The following is a 23,138-nucleotide window of genomic DNA, read 5'->3' on the forward strand; positions in this document are numbered from 1 at the left end:
AGAATATGCAATGCTCCTTTAGTAGGGGTGTAACGATACACAAAAATCTCCGTTCGGTATGTATAAGTATAACATCACCACCACCACCACCTCGGTTTTGAGGTCACGGTTCGGTTCATTTTCAGTACCGTAAGAAAACAAAATGCAAAGTACAAATGTGCTAGTAGTTTATTACACACCTTTGTGCTTTCAACAATAGGAACATTAGCCTATACAAAGCTAGAATTCTGCTCAAAAAGTAGCGGGTATTCAAAGATAATCCAACAACAATTTGCCTTTCAGACCCCGCGTACTGGTCAGCTTTCTTTCTGAAAGAAAGAAGAAAAAAGAAGTCCTGTGCTAAAGAGAAAAGCAATCCCAATGACAAAGATTTTAACATGTATTTTACAAATGAAATGCCTCAATGAATTATTTTTTTTCTTATGAACGGTTTTCAAAAGCTTTATTGGTGGATTTTCTCAAGTTACAGTGCCACACAGAAATTAATAAATTTAATTGTGTAAGCAGGATCTGTGTATTATTCTTATTATTTAATTACAGGTGTTTTAGCGCATTTCAATTTATTTTATTTAAATGGGCTATTATTTATTTTATTATGTGTTTATAGTTTACAAATGTGATGTAATGTGTCATTTATATTGTATATTTTATGTTGTATACCTTTAATTCCTATGTGAATATTAGTAGTTGCACTACTTGTTTTGTTGTGGTAGGAGGGTTTTGTATTGAACACGGGGCCGTGTTGGTTATTATTATAGCAGAGAAGACAGCAGTAAATCAACAAAGACAAGTCGACTGTGCCCCGATCTACCACTCAAGAGATCTGATGGACTCAAAAAGTGGGTTACAATTGCATATTAGTTTGAAAATCGACTGGATCCAATGTATTTTTACACAAGTGACTTCAGGTCTACCCGATCCTAGCTACCATTAGTAGTATTGACGCAGGAGGGTTGCATCTCGCGTCAAATAATAAACTGCCGTTCTTTTCGCGTGCGTCGTGTTGAGCCACTTCTGGGACGCGTCGAACACGCGGCTGCACTGCGACTGGTGTGCATTGGCTGATTGACTTTAACGCCCGCGTTTCACTGCGTTGTCGCGGCGGCCATGTTACGCGCTGTTGACGTTTCTGGGTTATATACTATCCTACCGTGTTGGTCCTCATTATAGTAGAGGAGACGGAGTAAATATAATCTACACAAAGAAACTGTAACCCGATCGACTCACAGCCTCGAAAAGTAAGGGTTACATTACGTCAGAAACTCGTTCGGTACGCCTCCGTTCCGAACCAAGCACCACGTACCGAAACTGTTCGATACAAATACATGTACCGTTACACCCTTATGCTTTAGCCTTTAAAGGTCTGTGCTGAGTGATCATCAGATGCTAAATGTATCTCCTAGCATTAGCTTCAGAATGGCTAGCATCCTCTAAAAACACTGGGCAGTCTAAAGCAGAGTCACTTGGCTTTGCTGACCAGTAATTACAGAGGAGAGCCAGTTGGCGAAATGGCATTTAACTAATATCCCTGGCGTTGTCCTTGTAGATGCTACAATATATGCTCGTCTGTCTCTGCTCATTCGAAATTGTTGGAAACCTTTATTGTTGGACAAAAACCTTTGAATTTTACAGACAAAAACATTATGAGTAACTCGACTAAAACTATCCAAAATTTGTATGTGATTTCTTCAACTAAAACGATGAAGACAAACACATTTTGAAATGCCTAAAATATGATGAAGACTAATAGGTATTGTTGTCTAAAAGACTAAGACTAAAACAAAAATTGAAAGGGCTGCCAAAAACAACAATGGTCCACACACAGGCTGAAGATCTTACCTCTGGACTCAATATACAAAAGTCGGGATCAAAAAAGGGCTTGTCAAATAGCTGCAGATAGCACCCACTAATGAGGAACATCAGCACCTACACAAACAGGCTGAAACGCAGCTTCTCCCCCAGAGATGTGAAATCCATCACCCCATCTCTTTACACACATTCCACTCTCAGACCAAACAAACTGTGGAAATCTTCAAATATCAGGGACATTAAATATACTGGTAATTATTATTATTATTTTTTTTAAATCTGAATTGCACTACATTTCATTATGTGTTAGGCTTTAATGTATATTATTTTTAATATATATATAAATATATATTATTTATCTTAATTTACTTTTTTTTTAAACAATGTACACAACTGAGAACTGTTGGAAAACAACTTTGTTCCATGCATGTATATCTAAACGTATACTATATAATTGGAAATTTCTGTGTGTGTACATAGGTGTGTAGGTGCGTGCGTGTGTGTTCCCTATCGAACTCTGAATGGCTCGACAGATGTTCTTGAAATATTACAAATTTGTATTATAAGCGTCTGCAAGTGTTCTTAGGTAGGCTTTGTACCAAAGTACTCCCGATAAGTATTGGAAATCACTAATCAAAAAAATCAGGTTGAAGAGGGAATGGCCCGATTTTACCAAATTTGACACACTCAAAGAGTGACATTAAGTGTTTGTCAGAAGTTCAAAGGTTGCAAAGCTTTCAATAGTTCACAAAAACGACAAAATCCCAAACCAATTGCTCCCACTGTTACCTGGAAAAACAGTCTATCCGTGTCATCAAACCATTGCAGTAAATGATTTGTGATTTTGGAATTTGTTCTCACCAAAATTTTTGCCAAGATACCATCATCATTAGATTCCATGGTGACTACAGCTTTGTCAGTCTCAATTTCACAGAGGGCATCGCCTGCCGCCACTGCTTCACCTGCAATGTAAGAGTCCAAAGAATGGAAATCACATTTTAAAAGACATTATATTACCATACCGGTATATACAGAGATCCCTAGCCAATTTACGCTTCAAAATTTGCAGTTTCAGTTATTGCTGATTTTTGACGTACAATATAAGGCTCCCTTGACACCTGTGCATTTAGTCATCTTCATCAAAGTGCACAGGTGTTTCTTCATCATTATCATCACAATCATCACAATCATCATTGTCAGTCAAAGAAGAAGCCGCTGGAGTCTAATGTTATTATATTTAAAAAGAAAATAAAAGATATTCAAATCATTGTAGACTTCAGGAGAGGTGATATATATATATATATATATATATATATATATATATATATATATATATATATATATATATATATATATATATATATATATATATATATAATCTCATTTACATCATAAAACATTTGCGGTGCTTAAAATACATCTATAACAAATACATATACATTTAAGTTTTTTTTTTTTTTTTTTTTTTTTTTTTTGTATTTTTTTCAAATGACACTTTGGGGGGGGCTGAATACTATATTTTCACGACCATAAGACGCACCCAAAAGTCAACAATTTTCTCCAAAATGGACGGTGCGACTATTGTGTGGACCGAGTAACAATATGTGTCTGTTTGACTGGATTTTTGAAAAGGCTGACGTAAGTGAGAGCCGCATGAGAATCTTAAAGGGAGAAGGTTGTGTCTGATAGGGGGCATGCCCCCAGTACAATCTGATGAACTCTGAGCTTGTAATCATTCTGGGAGACTTGACAAAGGAACTCCAACTGCTGTGAATCGGTGTAAATCAGGTGTTCAAAGTCAAGTTGCGAGCCGGGTGGGAGCAATGGATGGCGAATGGCGAACACAGCTTTACGAAGACTGGGAGGCAGCGCCGGGCGGGTTACGCCACAATTTGCAATTGTTCATGTTTTCGACAAAACTGGTATCATTTTCAGAAGGAGGAGCCCAGCTGTTCAATTCGGATACAGAAGACAAGGACTTCGATGGATTTGTGGATTGATTAAGATTGCTGTGAGTACTTTTTTAAATTCTTTATTAAAATACAATTGAACTCAGTTTTGCTCCCGTTGCCTTAATAAAAATAAACGCTAGCACGCAAGCTAGCGCACCTGCTAGCGTATGTTTTTCATGCGCCCAATAATGCCTTGTGTGTGTGTTTTAAATACAAAAATATAAACCAAAAATGGGCCTGCGCCTTTTAATATGGTGCGACATATGGTCTTGAAAATACATTGAACACAAATAAACAAACAAAAAAAACATTTTATAGGAGGGGGGCAGTCCCTACTAACCACGAAAAAAGGAGGGATCACTGAAGTTTTTTTTTAAAGGGATCCTCTATTTTTAAGACAAGTAATTCTTAAAAGATAAATGTTAGTATGAGTTGTAATAATTTGATATTAAAATCCCTCTTAATGTTTTTGTTTTAATAAAGTTTGTAAAATTGTTTTAAGTGATAGGTCGCCATTCTTGTTGCGTCGCAGTGCGTGACGTCACCGGGCCCGTTGCCGAAATTCCAGCGTGTCACTCGTTAGCTTTCCCAATGTGTCGTCGGTTCTACCCTTCCTATTTGAACCAAATCTGAAAAGTGAGGAGCAGGACAGCACTGTCGGTCATTCACAAGACGAGCTTCAGGGAAAAATGCGTGCAGCAAATACCTGATAAGACAAAAGTTGAGCAAAAGTCTCAATGACAACAGAGCGAGAGAGCGTATGCTGTTGGGAACTCCGGTTGGGAGCGTGAGTGTATACTGTTGGGAACTCCGGTTTTATTAGCAGATATTCAAGGTAAGCATATTGCGTTTTTAAACTTATCGCAATATAATTATGTAGATTGTTAGCATCCAGAGCTGTCGTGTGCTTTACATACAGTACAGGCCAAAGAGTACACCTTGTGTAATCCATGTCTTGTACATTGTAACGCGTGGTAGGTAGGATACGTGTATAAAAGTACCAAAAAGGGGAGAAGCTTCCACCTATGCAAATTTTATCCACAAAAAATATTTCCACCTTGACCACTCTTCACTCGGGAGCTCAGTAGTACGCAAACACGCGTTCCCTAACGAACTCCAACATTGTTGTAAGGTCCATGTCAGAGTCACTGTCGTCACTGTAGCGTGCCGTAGTGCTTTGATTATTTGGTATGATTTGGGGAAAAACTCCCACGAATAATAGTCAACAAAAAAGATAGCAATAGTAATCCATATCCACGTTTTTTACTCAGTCGAAGATCCAGGAATTAGACCGATCCCATGGCAATAGTGCAGCCGCGATCAGACCGTCAATTCCACAAAATAGACTGATCCGAAAAGCCGATGTGGGACCGACGAATAAAAAAAATAGATCCGAAACCAATATTGCAGACGCGGTGGGACCGTCGGATCCGGAAAATAGACGGATCCCTTACTAGACTGAGGATCCAGGAAAAATGCGTGGTATGTAGGATACGTGCATACAGGGACCAAAAAGGGGGAGAAGCTTCCACTTATGCACATTTATTCACTAAAAATAATAATTCCAGCTTGACCACTCACTTCACTCCCCTTGTTTCCATTTGACTGGAAATTGCATCCAAAAGCAGGACATCGTGGCATTTTACTTCGCGAGTTTAGGCAGCAATAAGAAATTGTTGAACACGCTACACATTTGGAAAGATCCCAATGACGTCATCACTGAGAGCCCGCAAACCATGGCGCCAACTGACGGTCAAAATATGTAGTAAAATATATGACATATATTTTATATGACATAAAATATTGCTATTGATTTAACATTTTATGTGTTTCTAACAACATATTTTAATACAAGAGAACAATTGTGGTTTATTACAGCCTACATGTATTTAAGGTAGAGAATGAATGAATAAATGAAATATTTATTGTCATCATCATCGGTATCATAGACAATCATTGACAATTACAAAATGTGATATGATTTGACCGAAGCAAGGAACCCAAGAAGACCACAAAGGCAGACGGGAGGAAGCCTATTCTTATCAGTCCCCCCCCCATACAGCTAAAGATGCACAATAAGACATGGTACAGTTACATACATCACATGGCCACAAACTGTACAATAACACAATCAACAATCTGGGTTTACAATAACTCAGCGTCCAGTCAAGCAGCTCGATTGCGGTTGTTGACACAGCAGTCTCTTGCACAAGATTAGTGGTCTGAATTTCAGGGCGTACAAGGTTATAGCTTTGTCATGTCCCTGCCATTCTAGCATCTATTTGCTGTGGGAAAATTTTGTTGTGGCTATGTGTGTGGCAAAAGTGATTATGCGTTATCACAGCTGGTGTGAGTAGTGACTCAAAATGCTTTTCTTATAAGTCTCTTTAAAGGGTACATTCCTAAGGTGTAGGGCTGCAGCTATCGAATATATTTGTAGTCGATTAATCGATGGACTAGTTAGTTCGAATAATCGAGTAATCGGATAAGGAAGACGAAAAATTAAAATACCTGAGCTGAGCCTCAAACGGTATAATTTTTTTTTTTTTTTAATGAGTATCTACGTGCAACAAAAGAACAGTTGGCTAATTTACATAGAAAAAGTCTTCTAGCTAAATGCTATAAAATGCTAAAGGTTCAGACACATACTACCACAAAAAGACGGTTACATTTACCTATAAACTAAATTGTGAATGCATTGAAAAATATTAGCTCAAAGAAAAGCTTATGTTGGTCTTAACGGGGAGCAGTTGGATTCAGCCATGTGAAAAGAGGCAGACCAGAGGGCTGTGTATCCACGCTAATCAATAAAACTAAATGCCAACACTTTCAAAATAAACCATTACAACGCGACTTTATTTAAACGAATACTCGAAGCAACAAAATTTAATTTGAATATTTTTTCCCTAATCGAATACTCGAGTTAATCGATTAATCGTTGCAACACTACTAAGGTGTAAAATCAAACAACATGTTGTACATATTTTATCCCAAGATTAATGTCTCCACAACAAAAGACATGCTTATTATTCATTTTAAACAGAATCTTTTCCATATACTCAGTAAGCTGGACATTTGAATCAGGAGCTCGGTAGACACAGCAGATAGTTCTGTTTTTACAATTGGGGATAAGGAGCTCAATTGTAATACATTCCAGGAGATTATCAATCGTAATTGCAACACCCCCTTCCCCCTTAGATGCCCGATTAATTTGTGCCATGTTATATCCGTGCAAATTAAAGTCAAAGCCTTTGTTATCTTTAGTAGATAATCCTTAATGTGTTCAAAATTCTTGTAGAGACTCATGACGTTGATAAGTTTCAGCTTACCGTCCACATCCACGGAGTTGTTATACTGGTCCGCTGTGTAGTATTTACAGTTATCCAGCTATTGTAGAAGTTGTGGTCCAGATCAAGCTACTCATTTGGGTCATCATGGCACTCTACAATCTGCTCATCCAGTTTTAATCAAGTGTGGTTTCAGATGTCATCATTAATATTCAAGTGGGGTTAGCTCGTCAAGACTCCTAATAGCTTTAATCTATATATTTTGCATCTTGATAAGGATCCTGCAATCTGAGACCCAGGTGTTGGCTATTTTCCCAGCTTTCTTGAGTTGACGTGCTTTTCTTGCAATTTCGACATTTCGGTGAGTTAAGTTGTCATTCAAAACAATCTTCGACCCTTTCAGGTGACGGCGCTGGTTAAGCAGGGCAGTCTTGGTCTTGTGGTCTGCCAGCTTCATGAGCACCGTCGCCGGTCCTCTCCCCCCAGATGGGAGCAGAAAGCAACGACGGATGTCCAGCGGTTCCATGTTTATTCCATACTCTTTCAGCTTAGCAATTGCCAGTTGCGTTACTGTATCACCTGGGCTAGGCGTCAGTTGTAATCCCGAAATGAGCTCATTTGCGCGTTGGCACTGGTCGAGATCGTCAGCCAAAATTTACAGCCTTTTGATGCGAACATCTCTCTCCTCGACCGCCTGCTTGAGTTTCTCATTTTCAGCGCGCATTAACTGGAGCTCTCTGACAATTTCTTGATTCTGGTTTTGAATCAAGCCAGTCAAGGAGACCTCCAATTTCTGTATGGAGGATTTTATTTCATCCAAGTCTCCAGATTTCAATTTTTTTGGAGCCATACTGGGAGTCGAGCTTGCTGGCCCTGCCCTGAGCGCTTATCGGTTGAGATAAGTTGCTCTTGGGAGCGCGGAGGAGTGCGTCTGCACACAGCTTGAGCTGATTCAAGAATGAGGATCACTTTAAATGGTAAAAAGAATCCCAGTTCGACAGACATCGGTAAAAACAGTTTTAGCTTGTGCCCCTTTATGTTATGTTAATTCTATAACTACAAGATGACAAAAAGTACAAGGTATGTTTTATTTGTCTGCCAGTAAGGTAATTTGCAGTTTACTGACAATTTTATATCTTTTTCCTCAATATGTATTTGATATTGACAACATCTTATTGAAGTGACACAAATAAGCCCCTGTATGTGAGAATTGTCTCGCTTATAGCAAGATCTGAGCTGAAACTCTTAAACCATTCATGCACGAGTTATGATAACCAAAGTTAGGATTGTTTTCAAAAGTGTTTTTAAAACTCTGTGGGCATGATCAGAAATAATAACATAGGTAGCTGCCCACTGTAGTAACCACTGTCTCTGAAATGGTTAATTTCATGTGGAAAATATGATCAAGAAAACACACACCTTCAAAAATGTTTCTCAGTGTTAATTATACGATTAACTGCAATACAGGCTAGTATTGTGGTTAGCACAGCCGCTTCAGAGTTTTGATATTTAAGGTTCAACTTTGTGTGTCAATGCTTCCTGGGAAACTGCACATTGCCGGACTAGTGGCGAAGGTACACGCATTTTGTGGTCTGGTTTTAATCGCTGAATGTTTAATAATACAATTAAATAAACTAGAAAATTAAAAAGAAAAAAAAAGTGAAAATATTTGACATTGGGCAATGTGGAGGAAATCTTTTTTGGTAAGATCTTCCAGCCTTAGACAGTGTTAGTATTTGTTCCACAAGGGAGGGTTTCGATGATATACATTACATATTTTGTAAGTAAGTTTTACCTTCTTTCTTCAGCCATTTTACAATGTTTCCCTCCTCCATGGTGGGTGAGAGAGCCGGCATTTGCACATTTAGCGGGGCAACACCTGCCGGACAGAAAGATCATAACATCATTACTTACACAGATAGCATTTGAGCAGGCACATTAATGCATCAATACTATTAAAAATATTTTGAATAGAAACCATCCAATACATATTTAGGTGTATTAACACTGCACGAAGTTTAGAAGAATAACTTGTTTGGGATTTAATAATTTCAATATGCTGCATTAATTTTAACTTACTATGGAAATACTGTCTATATTTTTTACTGTACCAAGCATTCCATATATAGTTTAAAAACTTAATAAAACAATTTAAATGACAACTATGTTTTTAAGCCCAATTTTTCAACACATATAATTTTAGAGCTTTAATCAGGCATGAAAATGGGTCAGGGGTTAAAAAGTTGAGAAAGGTGTGGAGGAAATATGTTCCGGGTAGGGCTGTCCCAATTCCAAACGACTAATTTTCTCCCGATTAGTCAGCCGACTATTTTTACAATTAGTCGACTAACGATTTTTAAAAATTTATTTATTTATTTTTTACTAATTTAGCAATGAAATTTTTGTTGACACGTATTAATTCACAAAAACATTTTGGAACACTTAAATTCTTTATTAAAGTACAAATAAACATGTAAATAACAATAATTAATCACACATGAACACTGAGATCAAATGCTGATAGTAGGCCTGAACGATATTGAAAAAAACTATTATTGCGAGTTTTGGGGAGTTTGAGGTATTATATTGCGATATTAAAACAAGAAAATTTTCACCAAATAACTTGAATAGCTCCGTTCGGGATAGCTGCACTGTTGACGAAAAAAAACAGTTTGGTCGTGCTGCTTGGCAGGAGGGAGAGTGAGAGTGGTGCTGTATGAGCATGAAGCAGAAAAACATGAGTTTATGTTGTTTTTAAATTCCGATGCTCTGAAAAATGGCCCCATTGGCCCTAATTTTATCCGATGCTCTGAAAAATGGCCTAATTTTATAACTCAGTTTAATCCAGGATCTGCACACTTGCTGAGTTCATGAAGTAAAACAAAAGTTTAAATGTTGAAAAAAAGAAAAACAATTGCACGTCAAGCGATGTGACTATTGCGCATGCGCACATTGCGATGGCCTTGTTCAAACGATATATTGTGCAGGCTTGGCTGATAGCATTTCCTAGTGTGAAAGAATGGAATGTAACAGATTCAGAACACTGACTTTGTCTTTCCAACATTATTCAAAACAATTCTTATAAAAAAAATATCTAGCATTATTATTATAGTATACTACTACATATTACGTATTATAATAATTATAATATTAATTTGCCAATCATATTTTCAAAAAACGGTGTCATTTTATAGTTATTCTTAGTGTAAAATCTGAATTCTGTAGTATTATAGTATTTACATTAGAGATGTCCCGATCTGATATTTGGATCGGATCGGACGCCGATATGGGCAAAAAAATGCGCATCGGTATCGGATCGGCCAACACGGAAAAATTCCGATCCAGACTACCGATCCAGTTTTTTAAAGACCGGTCCGGGTTTTCTAGCGCACCGATAATCATACATAATCCATTCCAGTTTTTGCTTCGGTTTTCCTAAAATCTGGTCCGCATTTTATGGCACACCTTCAACACACTACAATTCACTCAATACACTCCCAATTTACCGAGAGACTTTATCTGTAAAAATGTCAGCTGTGTGGGATCATTTCACCTTAAAAGACGACAAAGACGAAGAGGCAGAGTGCAACATATGCTACAATAAAGTCAAGCGTGGTGGTAAAGCTGTAAGAAGTTTTAATACAACCAACCTAATCAAGCATTTAGCAAACCACTTGTACCACAAACAATACAAGAAGTATGTTAAGAAAACCAAAGACAAAAAGAAAGGTCCTACGCAACTAACACTGGCAGAAACATTTGCTATGCGTGACAAACTGGCACTCGACAGTCTCAAAGCCCAGGGAATAACAAGTCATTGCTGAAGAATTCATTCTGGATGACGAGCCATTATCTCTCGTGAGTAAAGACGCACCATCCAACACTTAGAACCACGGCACAACATGCCCAGCCGTCATTACATCCTTGAGCGATTCGGCCGTGGAAGATTCGAGGACGATTCACAAACATCCAAATTCCGATTACTGAAATATGTCAAGTAAAGCGGAACTAATACACAGCGCGATCTTCGGGGAACGGACCGCATTGCGTCCCGAGAGTAAACATCATGCTTGTCATAGACCCGGGTAATGCCAATGCTCAACTCACTGCTTTAGCTCAACTCATGCCGCTGGATACAAAACACAAGAATAACTGACTGCTGCTGACAGCCGCTACAAACTACGTCAACATCGTTTTACTGTAGATAATCGATATCATATGTATATAGAACTAGATGCAAAATGACAGAATCGACGGCGTTAGCAACATTGAAGTATTGAAAACTACTTGCATTAGTAAACAGTCGCCATCTTAAAGCAGGAGACAGAATGGGGACTTGAGTATTTTATTTACTGTTGTAAAATGTTAACTTGATACTGAAATAGTCGTTTATTTAAACCTGAGAGGCTTTTTATACAATTTTTGTAACTAATGCACGAAACATTAAAAGCATCTAATAGCTTGTGGGGTTTGTCGGATTTTCCACTGAGGTTGTTTGTGTGTTTTGCTTTTTTAAGACAGTTTACAATAGAGGTGTGCGAAATTTCTGATTCTTAGATTATTCGCGATTCGGCCATGGAAGATTTGAGAATGATTAGCAAACATCCAAATTCCGATTATTGAAATATGTCAAGTAAAGCGGAAGTAAAACAAACTCAGTGCGCCGCGCGGTCTTCGTGACACAATGAGGAACGGAATGAGAGTAGCTAGACATCATGCTTGTCATTACCCGGCCCCTCGGGTAATGCCAATGCTCGTCTCACGGCTCTAGCTCAACTCATGCCGCGAGATAAAAAAACAACATACCTGACTGCTGCCGACAGCTGCAACAAAGTACGTCCACATAATGTTACGGTAGATATCATATTTATATAGGACTAGATGCACAATAGACTCGGTGGCGATAGCAGCACATGGACAGAAAGCTAGATGCGGGCGTTAGTAAACGGCCGCCATCTTAAAGCAGTAGACTTCCCTGCAAGGCTGTTGTAGCGAACCTTCCAAGCGAACCTAATTAAATTTTTAGCTAAAATACTCCTAAATCGGTAAAATATTGACTTGAATCTATCTTTGAAATAGTTTTAAAACTTTCACATGTCGAAAGTAGACAAAAAGGGAAATTATAGAATAACAGGAGCAATTTTAACAACGTTAACGGTTGATTCACATTAAATTAATTGAATGTAATTTAAAGCTGCTGATACAGAATGGGGATTTGAGTATATTATTTATTGTTTTTAACTGTTAACTTAATACGAAATAATTGTTTATTTAAGGCTTTTGTAACTAATGTACAAAACATTAAAAGCAGCTAGGGGGGGGGGGGGGGGGGGTCATCAATAATCGATTTATAATCGAATCGTAGCCTCTGAATCGTAATCGTAATCAAATCGTTAGGTGCCCAAAGATTCCCACCTCTAGTTTACAATATTATTTGCACGTTTTACAGACTGACTATGCCATTTCTGTTTGTTATTTATAATGTTTTGTGTTTGTCACTGAATAAACAGGTCAGTTTCTTGTTACCAACAGTTGTGTGTTATTCAAACTCACCTAATTCAGCTGGCTAGTTGTTATCAAGAGTACTAAAACCTTTTTCAACATGAGTCTGACAACTAAGTAAGGAGGTTAAATAACTTTTAAACTTTAACACATGCTCAGATAGGCCGGTATCGGTATCGGCCAGTATCGGTATCGGATTGGAAGTGCAAAACAATATCGTATTGGATCGGAAGTGCAAAAACCTGGATCGGGACATCCCTAATTTACATATTATAGTATTAATTCTGAGGTTTGTGGGATTAACTCCAGAAATCGTTATCTATATGACAAACGTGATGTGCTTTTATTTTGAAATGTTCACCGGAAGTATGTTTGTTAAACCGCTAACAACTTTACACTCTGCAAAAAAGCGGAGCATGCAAGCAAGCACTTATCGTTATTGGTTATTGTTTCCCTAATAGATTTTTTCTCCCCATTTTTTTGTTAGCAAATGCTGTTAACCAGCGATTTTTCATGTTTGAAGTGTCACCTTTTAACTGCAAGTTTGCGTTTTGGAAAAGACTGCCAATGTTTTATAGCAGGCTAAAGTAAGTTGTCTTTGTTTCCCATTAGTCTCAGTGTAGCAATGCTAACGTTTACAGTGTTTAATATAGATGTGTTTCCTTATTTTGTACATGTGAACTGTAATTCTACGGCGTGTTGTTGACCAATAAACATCTGGACACAACAACTGGAGACTCATATGTCATTTACACGCACGCACGCGGTGATGAAACGCAGTCGTGACAATTACCGCCCTAATTTTTATTTACCTTGTGATAAATGGACTCATTGCATATCGCGACAGGCTTAGCAACTTCAATAAAACATGTCGTTAGTTAGTTAGATGGACTTACGACCCCACCCCCCAAAAATTTTCTCCTCGGATTTACACAATTTACGTAGGTCACCCTTTTTGACTTCAAAACGGCGAATTTCGCCGAAAGGTGAGTGATTTTCATGCCTGTTATATTACCGTATTGGCCTGAATATAAGACGGCCCTGAATATAAGACGACCCCCTCTTTTTCACGACTCAAGTTTGAAAAAGACTTTTTGAACACCAAATTAATTTTTAAACAGAAAATAATTACAGTACATCTGAAACAAATTATAACAATATATTTGAGAGAAAAAGCATGTTATTTTGTCTCATTCAAATTTTAATATCTGAACACTTAAATATGTAAACTAAAGTGCAATCACATTCGTAAATGAATGGCTTGTGGTTTTTGAAATGTAAATAAACCAATCTATTGTGATAAAACAACAAAATTGCAATAACTGCATTAACTATCAAAGTGAAGTCTAACTGTAACTGTAGTCTTTTTTTTTTTTTTTTTTTTTCAACTGCTGCTTCGCTACTGTGCAGACGTCTCTCTGCTTTGCTCCTGCTTCTTAAGCTTCAATCATCTTTTTAATCATTGTTAATCACCTCTAAATTACTCAGCAAGTCTTGGAATTTTCTTTTAATCTTGTTTATATTTAAACAAAGGCTTTTTGAGCATTTTTGAGCCTTTTAAAGTGCTTTTTTGTCTTTACTGGAACACAAGTCTGCCTTATCGCGACTGGAACTGAGGAATTCGGCTAAGGGAAGCTAAGTAGCAGCAACATGCCTCCCCTGTCAATGGATGAGTACCACAAACTGCTCCAGAAGATAGCAGTACTGGAAACAAAAATCTACCGGCTTGAAGTGAATATGGAGGTAAATGGACAGCTCGGGAATGAAACCACTCTGCCGATTTCCCAAAACAGCGAGGGGGAGCCGGCCTACAGAATGCAAACAAACACCATCGAGACTCAATGGGACCCTGGTCAATATCTCACTAAAACAATCAGTCCTCCCTGGAATCAGCTTGGTGCAAAGCCGAAGGAATATAACTCGAGAAGTCGTTTGTCAGGCAGAACCCAGCACTGGCAGATTTACGATGAAAAGGAATGGCCACCGCTGCAGCCCGGCACCTGAAAGAAAATTATCACAGATAAAGGCTCAAAGCAAAGTGCCTCAAGCAGCTAGAATTCCACTGGAAAATAGATTTACGCCACTCTCCGAGACTCCTGACCCAGGGAAAGTTGGAACACCCAGCTCGAAAGAGAGGTACGATGCTAATGCATGTGCTAGCAGGCTACAGAGAAAGCGACCCACTGGGCCCCGCACTCTGATAGTGGGCGACTTTGCTGTGAAAGGGATAAAACACTTTTGTAGCAACAATACCAGAGTATGTTGTTTTAATAAAGCAATGGTGTCTGATACCTCACAAAATATCCTGAGCATTGCTGCTCAGCATCCAACAGCCACTACTCTGATAATACACACAGGAGCCCTCGATATTGCAAAGCAAAAATCAGAGCTTCTAAAGCAAGACTTCACTGAACTGATAAACAAAGTCGGAACTTTAAATACTGAGGTGTTTTTCAGTGGACCCATACCCGTGCCCAGGCTGGGGGATGAAGGTTTCAGCAGAGTGATGATGCTCATCAAATGGCTCAAAGCTACATGCGCTGGACAATCTATGTTTTCATTGACAATTTCAACATATTTTCAGGGCGCAGGCATCTCTTTAAGAACGATGGCCTTCACCTAAATAAGTCAGGAGTGCGGTTACTAAGCAGCAGCATGTTTTATCTCTTGAGGCACAGGCAGTCTGCTTATCTCGACGAAAGGAGGCAAGCTGTCCCAAAACATCTGATAAACATGGAGGCTGGTGAGCATGCAGGATCAACGTCTCCTCCAAAAATGGAGCCTACAGTCGCTGAAGTGGAAGTGACTAAGCCAGCCCTGCCAGGCTGTGACCAACCCTCCTCTGCTGAGGCTCCACTGCCTCAACGGGAGGAGACCCTGGCAGGAGGTGATCGACCCCCTTCAGACGAGACCCAAGAAGTGGCTCCATCAGCTCAACAGGAGGAGAACCACCCGACCCTGCAATCCTCTGCTGACGAGGCCCCATCCAGCCCCAAATCCTCACACTCCAAGACGCCACCACGCCGCCGACTCCAGGCTAAGGCCCCATCCAGCCCCAAATCCTCACACTCCAAGACGCCACCACGCCGCTGACTCCAGGCTAAGGCCCCATCCAGCACCAAATCCTCACACTCCAAGACGCCACTACTCTGCCGACTCAGTCAGGCTAAGGCCTCATTAAAACCTAAATCCCCACAGTCCCGGAAGCCACCCCGCCGACGACTTAGTTTGGATGGAATAATGAGTCAACCTGGTTGGGACTCCATGGATCTACATAGCAAGGTTAACCAGTCTCTTGATCTCCTCAAGTTCATGTCTTCGCTTCCACCCTGTACCTGTCTTACCCGACAGGTGCCAGGGGAAGATGGCAACAAACCAACCAGCCTTCCCTGGAATTCTCTCGGGGCAAAGCCAAAGCACTACAACTCTGGAACTACACGGTATTATCCTTCTATCGAGGAAGCCATGTTGGCGACACCAATATGATACGCACCGGGTCCAGGCTGTGACAACATTACAAAGACTGTTCTGTCCCAGCAAAAGCCGGGGCCCTATGGAGTACAGTCTGTATGCTCAACAATCCCGGTGGTGATAAACAACAAAAAAAGGGCTAGATTGGTGAGAAATAAAAAACGTTCAATCAACTCTGCCAACCTGTTAAGCATAGTATGTCATTCCCAAAACTCACCAGTGAATCCAGTCTGGAATCTGCAATTGGCTCTGCTAAATATCAGATCTTTAGCTGGCAAATCTTTCTTAATAAATGATTTTATCAGCAAACATAACCTTGACATGATGTTCCTAACAGAAACTTGGTTAGACCAAGATAATAGCTCGACAGTTCTGATTGACGCAAACCCCCACAAACTTCAATTTCTTTAGTGCGCCAAGAACCCATAAGAAAGGAGGTGGGGTTGCCAGTCTGATCAGGGACAGTTTTCAATGCACAAATATTTCATGTGGTCAGTTTGATTCCTTTGAATATATTGTCATTCAGCTAAAATGCCCTTGCAGAGCTGCCTTGGTAACAATTTACCGACCACCAAAGTATAACACAATGTTTTTTGATGAGTTTACCAAAATACTGTCTTCTGTCTGCATGGACTTTGATTGTGTTGTTTTAGTGAGTGACTTTAACATTCATGTTGATAATCCTGAAGAAGGATGTGCTAGAGAGCTTTTAAATATTTTGGATACATTTGGTTTATCTCAGCATGTCACAGTTCCAACACATAACAGAGGGCACATACTGGACTTAATAATATCCAAAGGTCTTAACATCTCTGAGGTCACAGTGAATGATGTTGCTCTGTCTGATCACTACTGCATTATGTTTAAAATGACCACCCCTGTCCATCCTCTGAAAACGGAAACAGAGGTGATTAGGAAGCGTTACATAAGTGATAACACTTGTGCGTTATTCACACAGGCCTATGCCTCACCATTAATCCCTACAACAGCTCCAGTGGAAGAACTTGTAAATAGTTTCAGTTCCAGTGTGATGACTATAATTGACACTATTGCCCCGATTAAGACAAAAACTTTGTCAAAAAAGAAGAGGTCACCCTGGAGAAATGCCATACTAGCTTTAAAACAAAAGCAAGATTGTAGACGAGCAGAACGCAGATGGCGAAAAAACAAACTCCTAGTTTTTTATGATATCTACAAAGAGAGTCTTCGCAAATACAACCAGGAACTGAAAAATGCTAGACAGTCATATTTTTCAGAGATCATCAGTAGAAACACCAACAATACTCGCACACTATTTTCTGTTGTTGACAAACTGACAAACCCACAAGCATCAATACCTCAGGAATTGGCATCTGAGGTGTCCTGTAATAATTTCGCAGCATTTTTTACACACAGAGTACTAAAGATTAGACAGACTGTGTGCAACTCTAGATTAACAAATGTTACACTAAATGCCTCCCAAAATGTCCCCCACGTCAATCTTAGACAGTTTAGCCTCTTGGACTATGCCACTTTAACAGAAATTGTGTCAAAATTAAAGCCCACAACATGCTGCCTTGACATCCTTCCTTCAAACTTTTTCAAAACTGTTTTTCATTGCATAGCCCCAGACATACTTCAGATTATAAATACTTCTCTCCAAACAGGAGAGTTTCCACAGACTTTAAAACTGCAGTAATAAAACCTCTCCTAAAAAAACCTATTCTGGATGCGTCAACCATTAGCAATTACAGGCCAATATCAAATCTGACATTCCTGGGGAAAATTATCGAAAGAGTTGTGTTCGAACAGATCCAGACTTTTATGATGCAAAACAATCTTTTTAACTCATTTCAGTCTGGATTTCGACCACAACACAGCACCGAGACCGTGCTTATCAAAGTCCTAAATGATATTCGTAGGAATACTGATGCAGGCAAATCATCTGTTCTGTTACTATTGGATCTCAGCGCCGCATTCGACACGGTTGATCACAACATACTACTCAGCAGATTGGAACAGTGGGTAGGGCTTACTGACACTATTCTTCAGTGGTTCACATCCTATTTACATGATAGGGATTTCTTTGTGTCAATCGGAAACTATCAGTCAGAACGAACCAAATTCACGTGTGGAGTCCCTCACGGGTCAATTCTTGGACCACTCTTATTTAACATCTACATGCTTCCGTTAGCTCAGATAATGGAACAGTATGACATCTCCTATCACGCCTATGCAGATGACACACAACTGTACATTTCTGTGTCCCCACATGATTATAGTCCCTTAGTCTCCCATAGTAAATGCATTCATCAAATCAATGAATGGATGTGGCAGAATTTTCTCCAGTTAAATGTGGAGAAGACAGAGGTAATCATTTTTGGGTCAAAAAAGGAAAGGTCAAAGATAAGCAGGCAACTTAGCACAATGTCACTTACAGCTACAAATCAAGTCAGAAACCTTGGCGTAATTATTGATTCAGACCTAAAATTTGATAGCCATCTAAAGTCCGTCACTAAATCTGCTTATTAACACCTAAAAAATATAACCAGAATTAAGGGGCTTCTGACTCAACAAGACATGGAAAAACTTATGCATGCATTCATTTTCAGCAGATTGGACTATTGCAACGGTATATTTACAGGTCTTGATAAAAAATCAGTCAGGAAGCTGCAGCTAGTACAGAATGCTGCAGCCAGAGTCCTCACAAATACAAGGAAGCTGGACCACATTACACCGGTTTTGAAATCGCTACACTGGCTTCCAGTGAGTCAAAGGATAGACTATAAAATACTACTGCTCGTCTACAAAACACTGGCCTTGGACCAAAATACATGCTTGACTTGTTAGATTCCTATGAGACATCTAGACCCCTAAGGTCGTCTGGAACCGGTCTTCTGCATGTTCCAAGAACAAGAACAAAGCAGGGTAAGGCAGCATTTAGTTATTATGCTCCTCACGTCTGGAACAAGTTACCTGAACGTCTGAAGTATGCTCAAACTGTTAGCTCTTTTAAATCAGGGCTAAAAACGCTTTTGTTTAGCACTGCATATCCATAACTGGCTATATATTTCAATCTACCTGCTTTTCTACCTGCTCTTGTGCTGATCTCCATTGCTGATTTCAATTGTTATTAGTAGTAGTAGTTTTTGTTTTATTTTTATTTGTTTTATTTTTATTTATTTATTTTTAATCTATTTGTGATTAAATGCAATCTTTTGTCTTGGTTTTTACGTTGTATTGATTTAAATGTGATTTTATGATCTTCATGTGATGTAAGGCACTTTGAATTGCCTTGTGTTGAATTGTGCTATATAAATAAATTTGCCTTGCCTTGCCTTGAAACAAATCTGAATAAGGATAAACATTGCAATGAAATAATGCAAACTGGTTAAACTAGTAGCTGAGATCTGTCATGACAGAACATCGCTTCAATATCTGGCACCATCTAGCGTCGTTAATGGGGAGAGTAGCTGAGATCTATCATAACAGAACATCGCTTCAATAGACCCTACCCACGTGACGTCACAACTCCGCTCTCCTGAATGGTACCGCCCACTTGTCCGTCAAAACATAGTGTTAACCTGTTACGGCTACGTACATTTCTCCTATTTACGGCATGTTTTTCTGCTCCTTAACATTAATAATCAAAATGGTGAAGGCGTGTGTGGCTGTTGGTTGCACTAACAGAGAAGATGGAAGGAGAGACTTGAAGTTTTACCGTATTCCGAGGGATCCAAAGAGAGCGAAATGGACGGCTGCAATTCGACGTGAAAACTGGGCACCAAAAAATCACCACAGACTATGTAGTAGTCATTTTATATCCGGTAAGATGCATTTAAGATATACTTAGAGGGTTTTGGGCTGACAAATGACCACAATTAAGATCATTGCGAGGCTAATCGCCGACAACATACGACGTAGTACGACATAGTTTCAAATTCAAGATATTTGTGACTTCCCTTTCTTCCACCATCGTTATTTTTTGAATAATATTTAGCTGGTACCAAGTGAAAGAAACTGGCCTCGTCTACGGGGCTGACAAATAACCACAATTAACATCATTGCGAGGCTAATCGCCGACAACATACGACGTAGTACGACATAGTTTCAAATTCAAGATGTTTGTGACTTCCCTTTCTTCCACCATCGTTATTTTTTGAATAATATTTAGCTGGTACCAAGTGAAAGAAACTGGCCTCGTCTACGGGGCTGACAAATAACCACAATTAAGATCATTGCTAGGCTAATCGCCGACAACATACACGTATGTATGTAGTGAGAGTGCTATCGCTAAACCATATAAACATTAAAAGCCTTAACTCCATTGACAAACGACATGAAATACATTAGACTTGACAGTGGATGTTAGCAATAACAAAAGATTTTGAATTGAAAATTTCGTAACTCACCTTTCCAAGCACAAGATAGATTCCTGTCGAATTTTCGTGGACGAGGACCTGTTTCACCCAACCAGCAACGAAGTATTTATAAGCCTCCAAGCTCTTGAAGTTTTTCATATTTTCGTGAGAATAGGCTGATTTTGTGTGGACAAGATAATTGTAAATATCTGCGTAGCAGATGTCAGGCAGACAGGGCGAAGACAGTGGGTCGAAAAACATCGATTTGGGCATCAAATATGGATCTGGCAACTGTATAGAACGAAGCTTTTCCTCATAACGCCTTTTATGCAACAGATCCAGTGAGTTTGCGGCATCAGAAAGCACCGGGTCTTCCATGAAATGCATTTTAAATTCCGCCATCAATTGAAAACAATGCTAATACAGAGTCAAAATGACGGACAAGTGGGCGGAACCATACAGCGAGCACGTGGTTTTGTGACGTAGGTGGGTAGGGTCTATAGCCACGTTTACATGCTGACTTTTATTCATACTGATTCAAATCATTCCGAATGGAAATTTCAGATCAGCTGTTTACATGTCACTTCATCTATTGCGATCCAGCGTTTACATGTGTCTGCCTTTATTCCGAAAGGACGTTTGACAACTGCCGTCTGACATGCGCAGATTAATCAAAACAAAGCGTCACGTTGCAAAACATGGAGATCGATCGTCAGATCAGCTGCTGTTTTAACTTTTCGAGTGGAAACAAAACTTCAGAATGACACGCCGTTCATTTAAAAAGTTGTGTGGGCTGGTGGAGGGATTCATGGATATAAACTTTCCGCCGGACTCTAATTAGGTGCGCTGTGCGTGTGCTTGGAAGCCATGTTGCAAGTGACGTTACTTACGTCACCAAGTGACGTCACCACGTCAGTACGGAGCATGTGCAGAAAGAACGCAACCAGACACCATTCCGCTTCCCTGTTTACATGATATAATTTTACTTCTAATCGGTTTGGGAAAAGGAATATTCCACCCCTGTGAATCGGAATGAAATTCCATTCGGTTTGGGCCTGTTCATTCCGAATGAGGTGTTTATATGGAACACATTTATTCGGTTTGAACATCTAAACCGATTGTAATTGGAATATTTGGCTCCATGTAAACGTGGCAAATGATATCTGGCGTCATCTAGCGTCGTGAATTGGTATAATGTCTAGACAGCGAATATAAGACGACCCCCTCTTTTTCAATCTTATTTCAATGCAAAAAACACTGTCTTATATTCGAGCCAATACGGTAATGTTGTGATACCGCAGTATTTTTGCTCAAGGTTATCATACAGTGAGAAACTGATGTCAGCCCATGCCTATTGGTATTCAGTTGTAATGAATTGTGTGGTTGGAGCCTTAACAGCTGATTTTTTTTTTTTTTTTTTTTACAGGCTGATTTTTACAGTAGTTTTGGTTTCATAAGATACTGGTTACTACTCTGTACCTTTTAAAATGCTTCCAGTGCTAAAGCGGTTGTTGAACGAGTCCCCCTCCTCCAAAGAAAAAAGAAAAGAAAAAAAAAAAAAAAGCTACATTTAATTTACAATATCAAACTAAATACAACTTTATCTAAATAATAAAAATACATATTGAATAGGCTTTACTGCTGTCTTCATTCTCTTGACAAGAGATTTTTGTCTCTTGAGAATTTGTAAAATCAACTACAAAAACATGGTATCTACACTATGAAATAATGAATGTCACACAAATATTAACTACAAGGTGTTAACATGTAGAGCAGAGCTCAGATTGCAATGTAATGCAATGTAAAACTGCTTAAATTTCACTGGACAAAGCACAAAGTGAGAGGCAATGGTTCCTACCTTTTGCAACTATACTGTCAAAGTTAGCTTGTCTTATTAGCAATGGTTGCGTACATTATGAACTCAACACTTCATGTGATTACAAAAAAAACCAAAAAAAAAACAACTTCATATGATTACATCTACACCATTGGGATTAGCTACATCAAAGTTTCACTAGGGCGTGACAAAGCAATTCAAATACAAGCAAACAAGTACGCTCAGGCACCGAAATGTTCATATTTTTATTCGGTTTGGGTACCACCGGTTGCTTCAGAAACTAATTGATACTGGTTTCGGTACCCAACCCTAATCAGGGCTGATTAATTAATTGTGAATTTATTGTTGCCTTTAATCTAAGAGTTAGCCAGTCGAGGGCATGAGCACTCTTCGTCACAGTCTTTATGCTGTAGTAGCATATTAGTGCTTGTTTGAACACACTGGAGGGTGGTCAGCGCTTTTCCCAGTAGTCTGAACATTACTATGTTGCAGTAGTCCAGGAGATATGCATCAAATGCATGGGTAAGGGTTCCAGCAATTCTGTAAGAAAGGAGTAACCTAAACAATAACCTCACCCTCCTAAACCTAACCCTATTTGGGGCGACAGTGGCACAGTTGTTAAGCTGGTCGCCCATTGGTTGAAGGATCAGGAGTTTTAGTCCAGCTTCCACTTGTGCCCATTTTTGTTGTATCCTTGGGCAAGATAATTCACACTACTTGCCTGTGTAAAAGTAGTGTGAGAACGAGTATTTGATCAGGGTCAGAAGGGCTGATGGCGCAAATTGGCTGCCCTGCTTCTGCCAGATTGCCCCAGAGTAGCTGTGGCTACAACAGTAGCTTATCACCATCTAGTGTGGATTAAAGAATAATGAAATGTAAAGAGTCTTTGGAGGTCCTGAAAAGCACTATATAAACTGAATTCAATACATGATGATGATGA

General features: G+C 39.2%; 1 protein-coding gene across 1 annotated transcript in view; it reads right to left on the bottom strand.

Annotated features, from left to right (window-relative positions):
- The window catches only part of pdhx (pyruvate dehydrogenase complex component X), a 54,347-nt gene that overhangs the window by 24,446 nt on the left and 6,763 nt on the right, over nucleotides 1-23,138 (bottom strand). Inside the window, exons 2-3 of the mRNA XM_057836443.1 lie at nucleotides 8,844-8,927; nucleotides 2,671-2,771 (exon numbers count right to left, since the gene is read on the bottom strand). Coding sequence (XP_057692426.1) covers nucleotides 2,671-2,771; nucleotides 8,844-8,927 — 185 coding nt within the window. The remainder of the gene's footprint in view (nucleotides 1-2,670; nucleotides 2,772-8,843; nucleotides 8,928-23,138) is intronic.

Source organism: Corythoichthys intestinalis, chromosome 5 (assembly GCF_030265065.1).
Source record: "Corythoichthys intestinalis isolate RoL2023-P3 chromosome 5, ASM3026506v1, whole genome shotgun sequence".
Lineage (NCBI taxonomy): Eukaryota > Metazoa > Chordata > Actinopteri > Syngnathiformes > Syngnathidae > Corythoichthys > Corythoichthys intestinalis.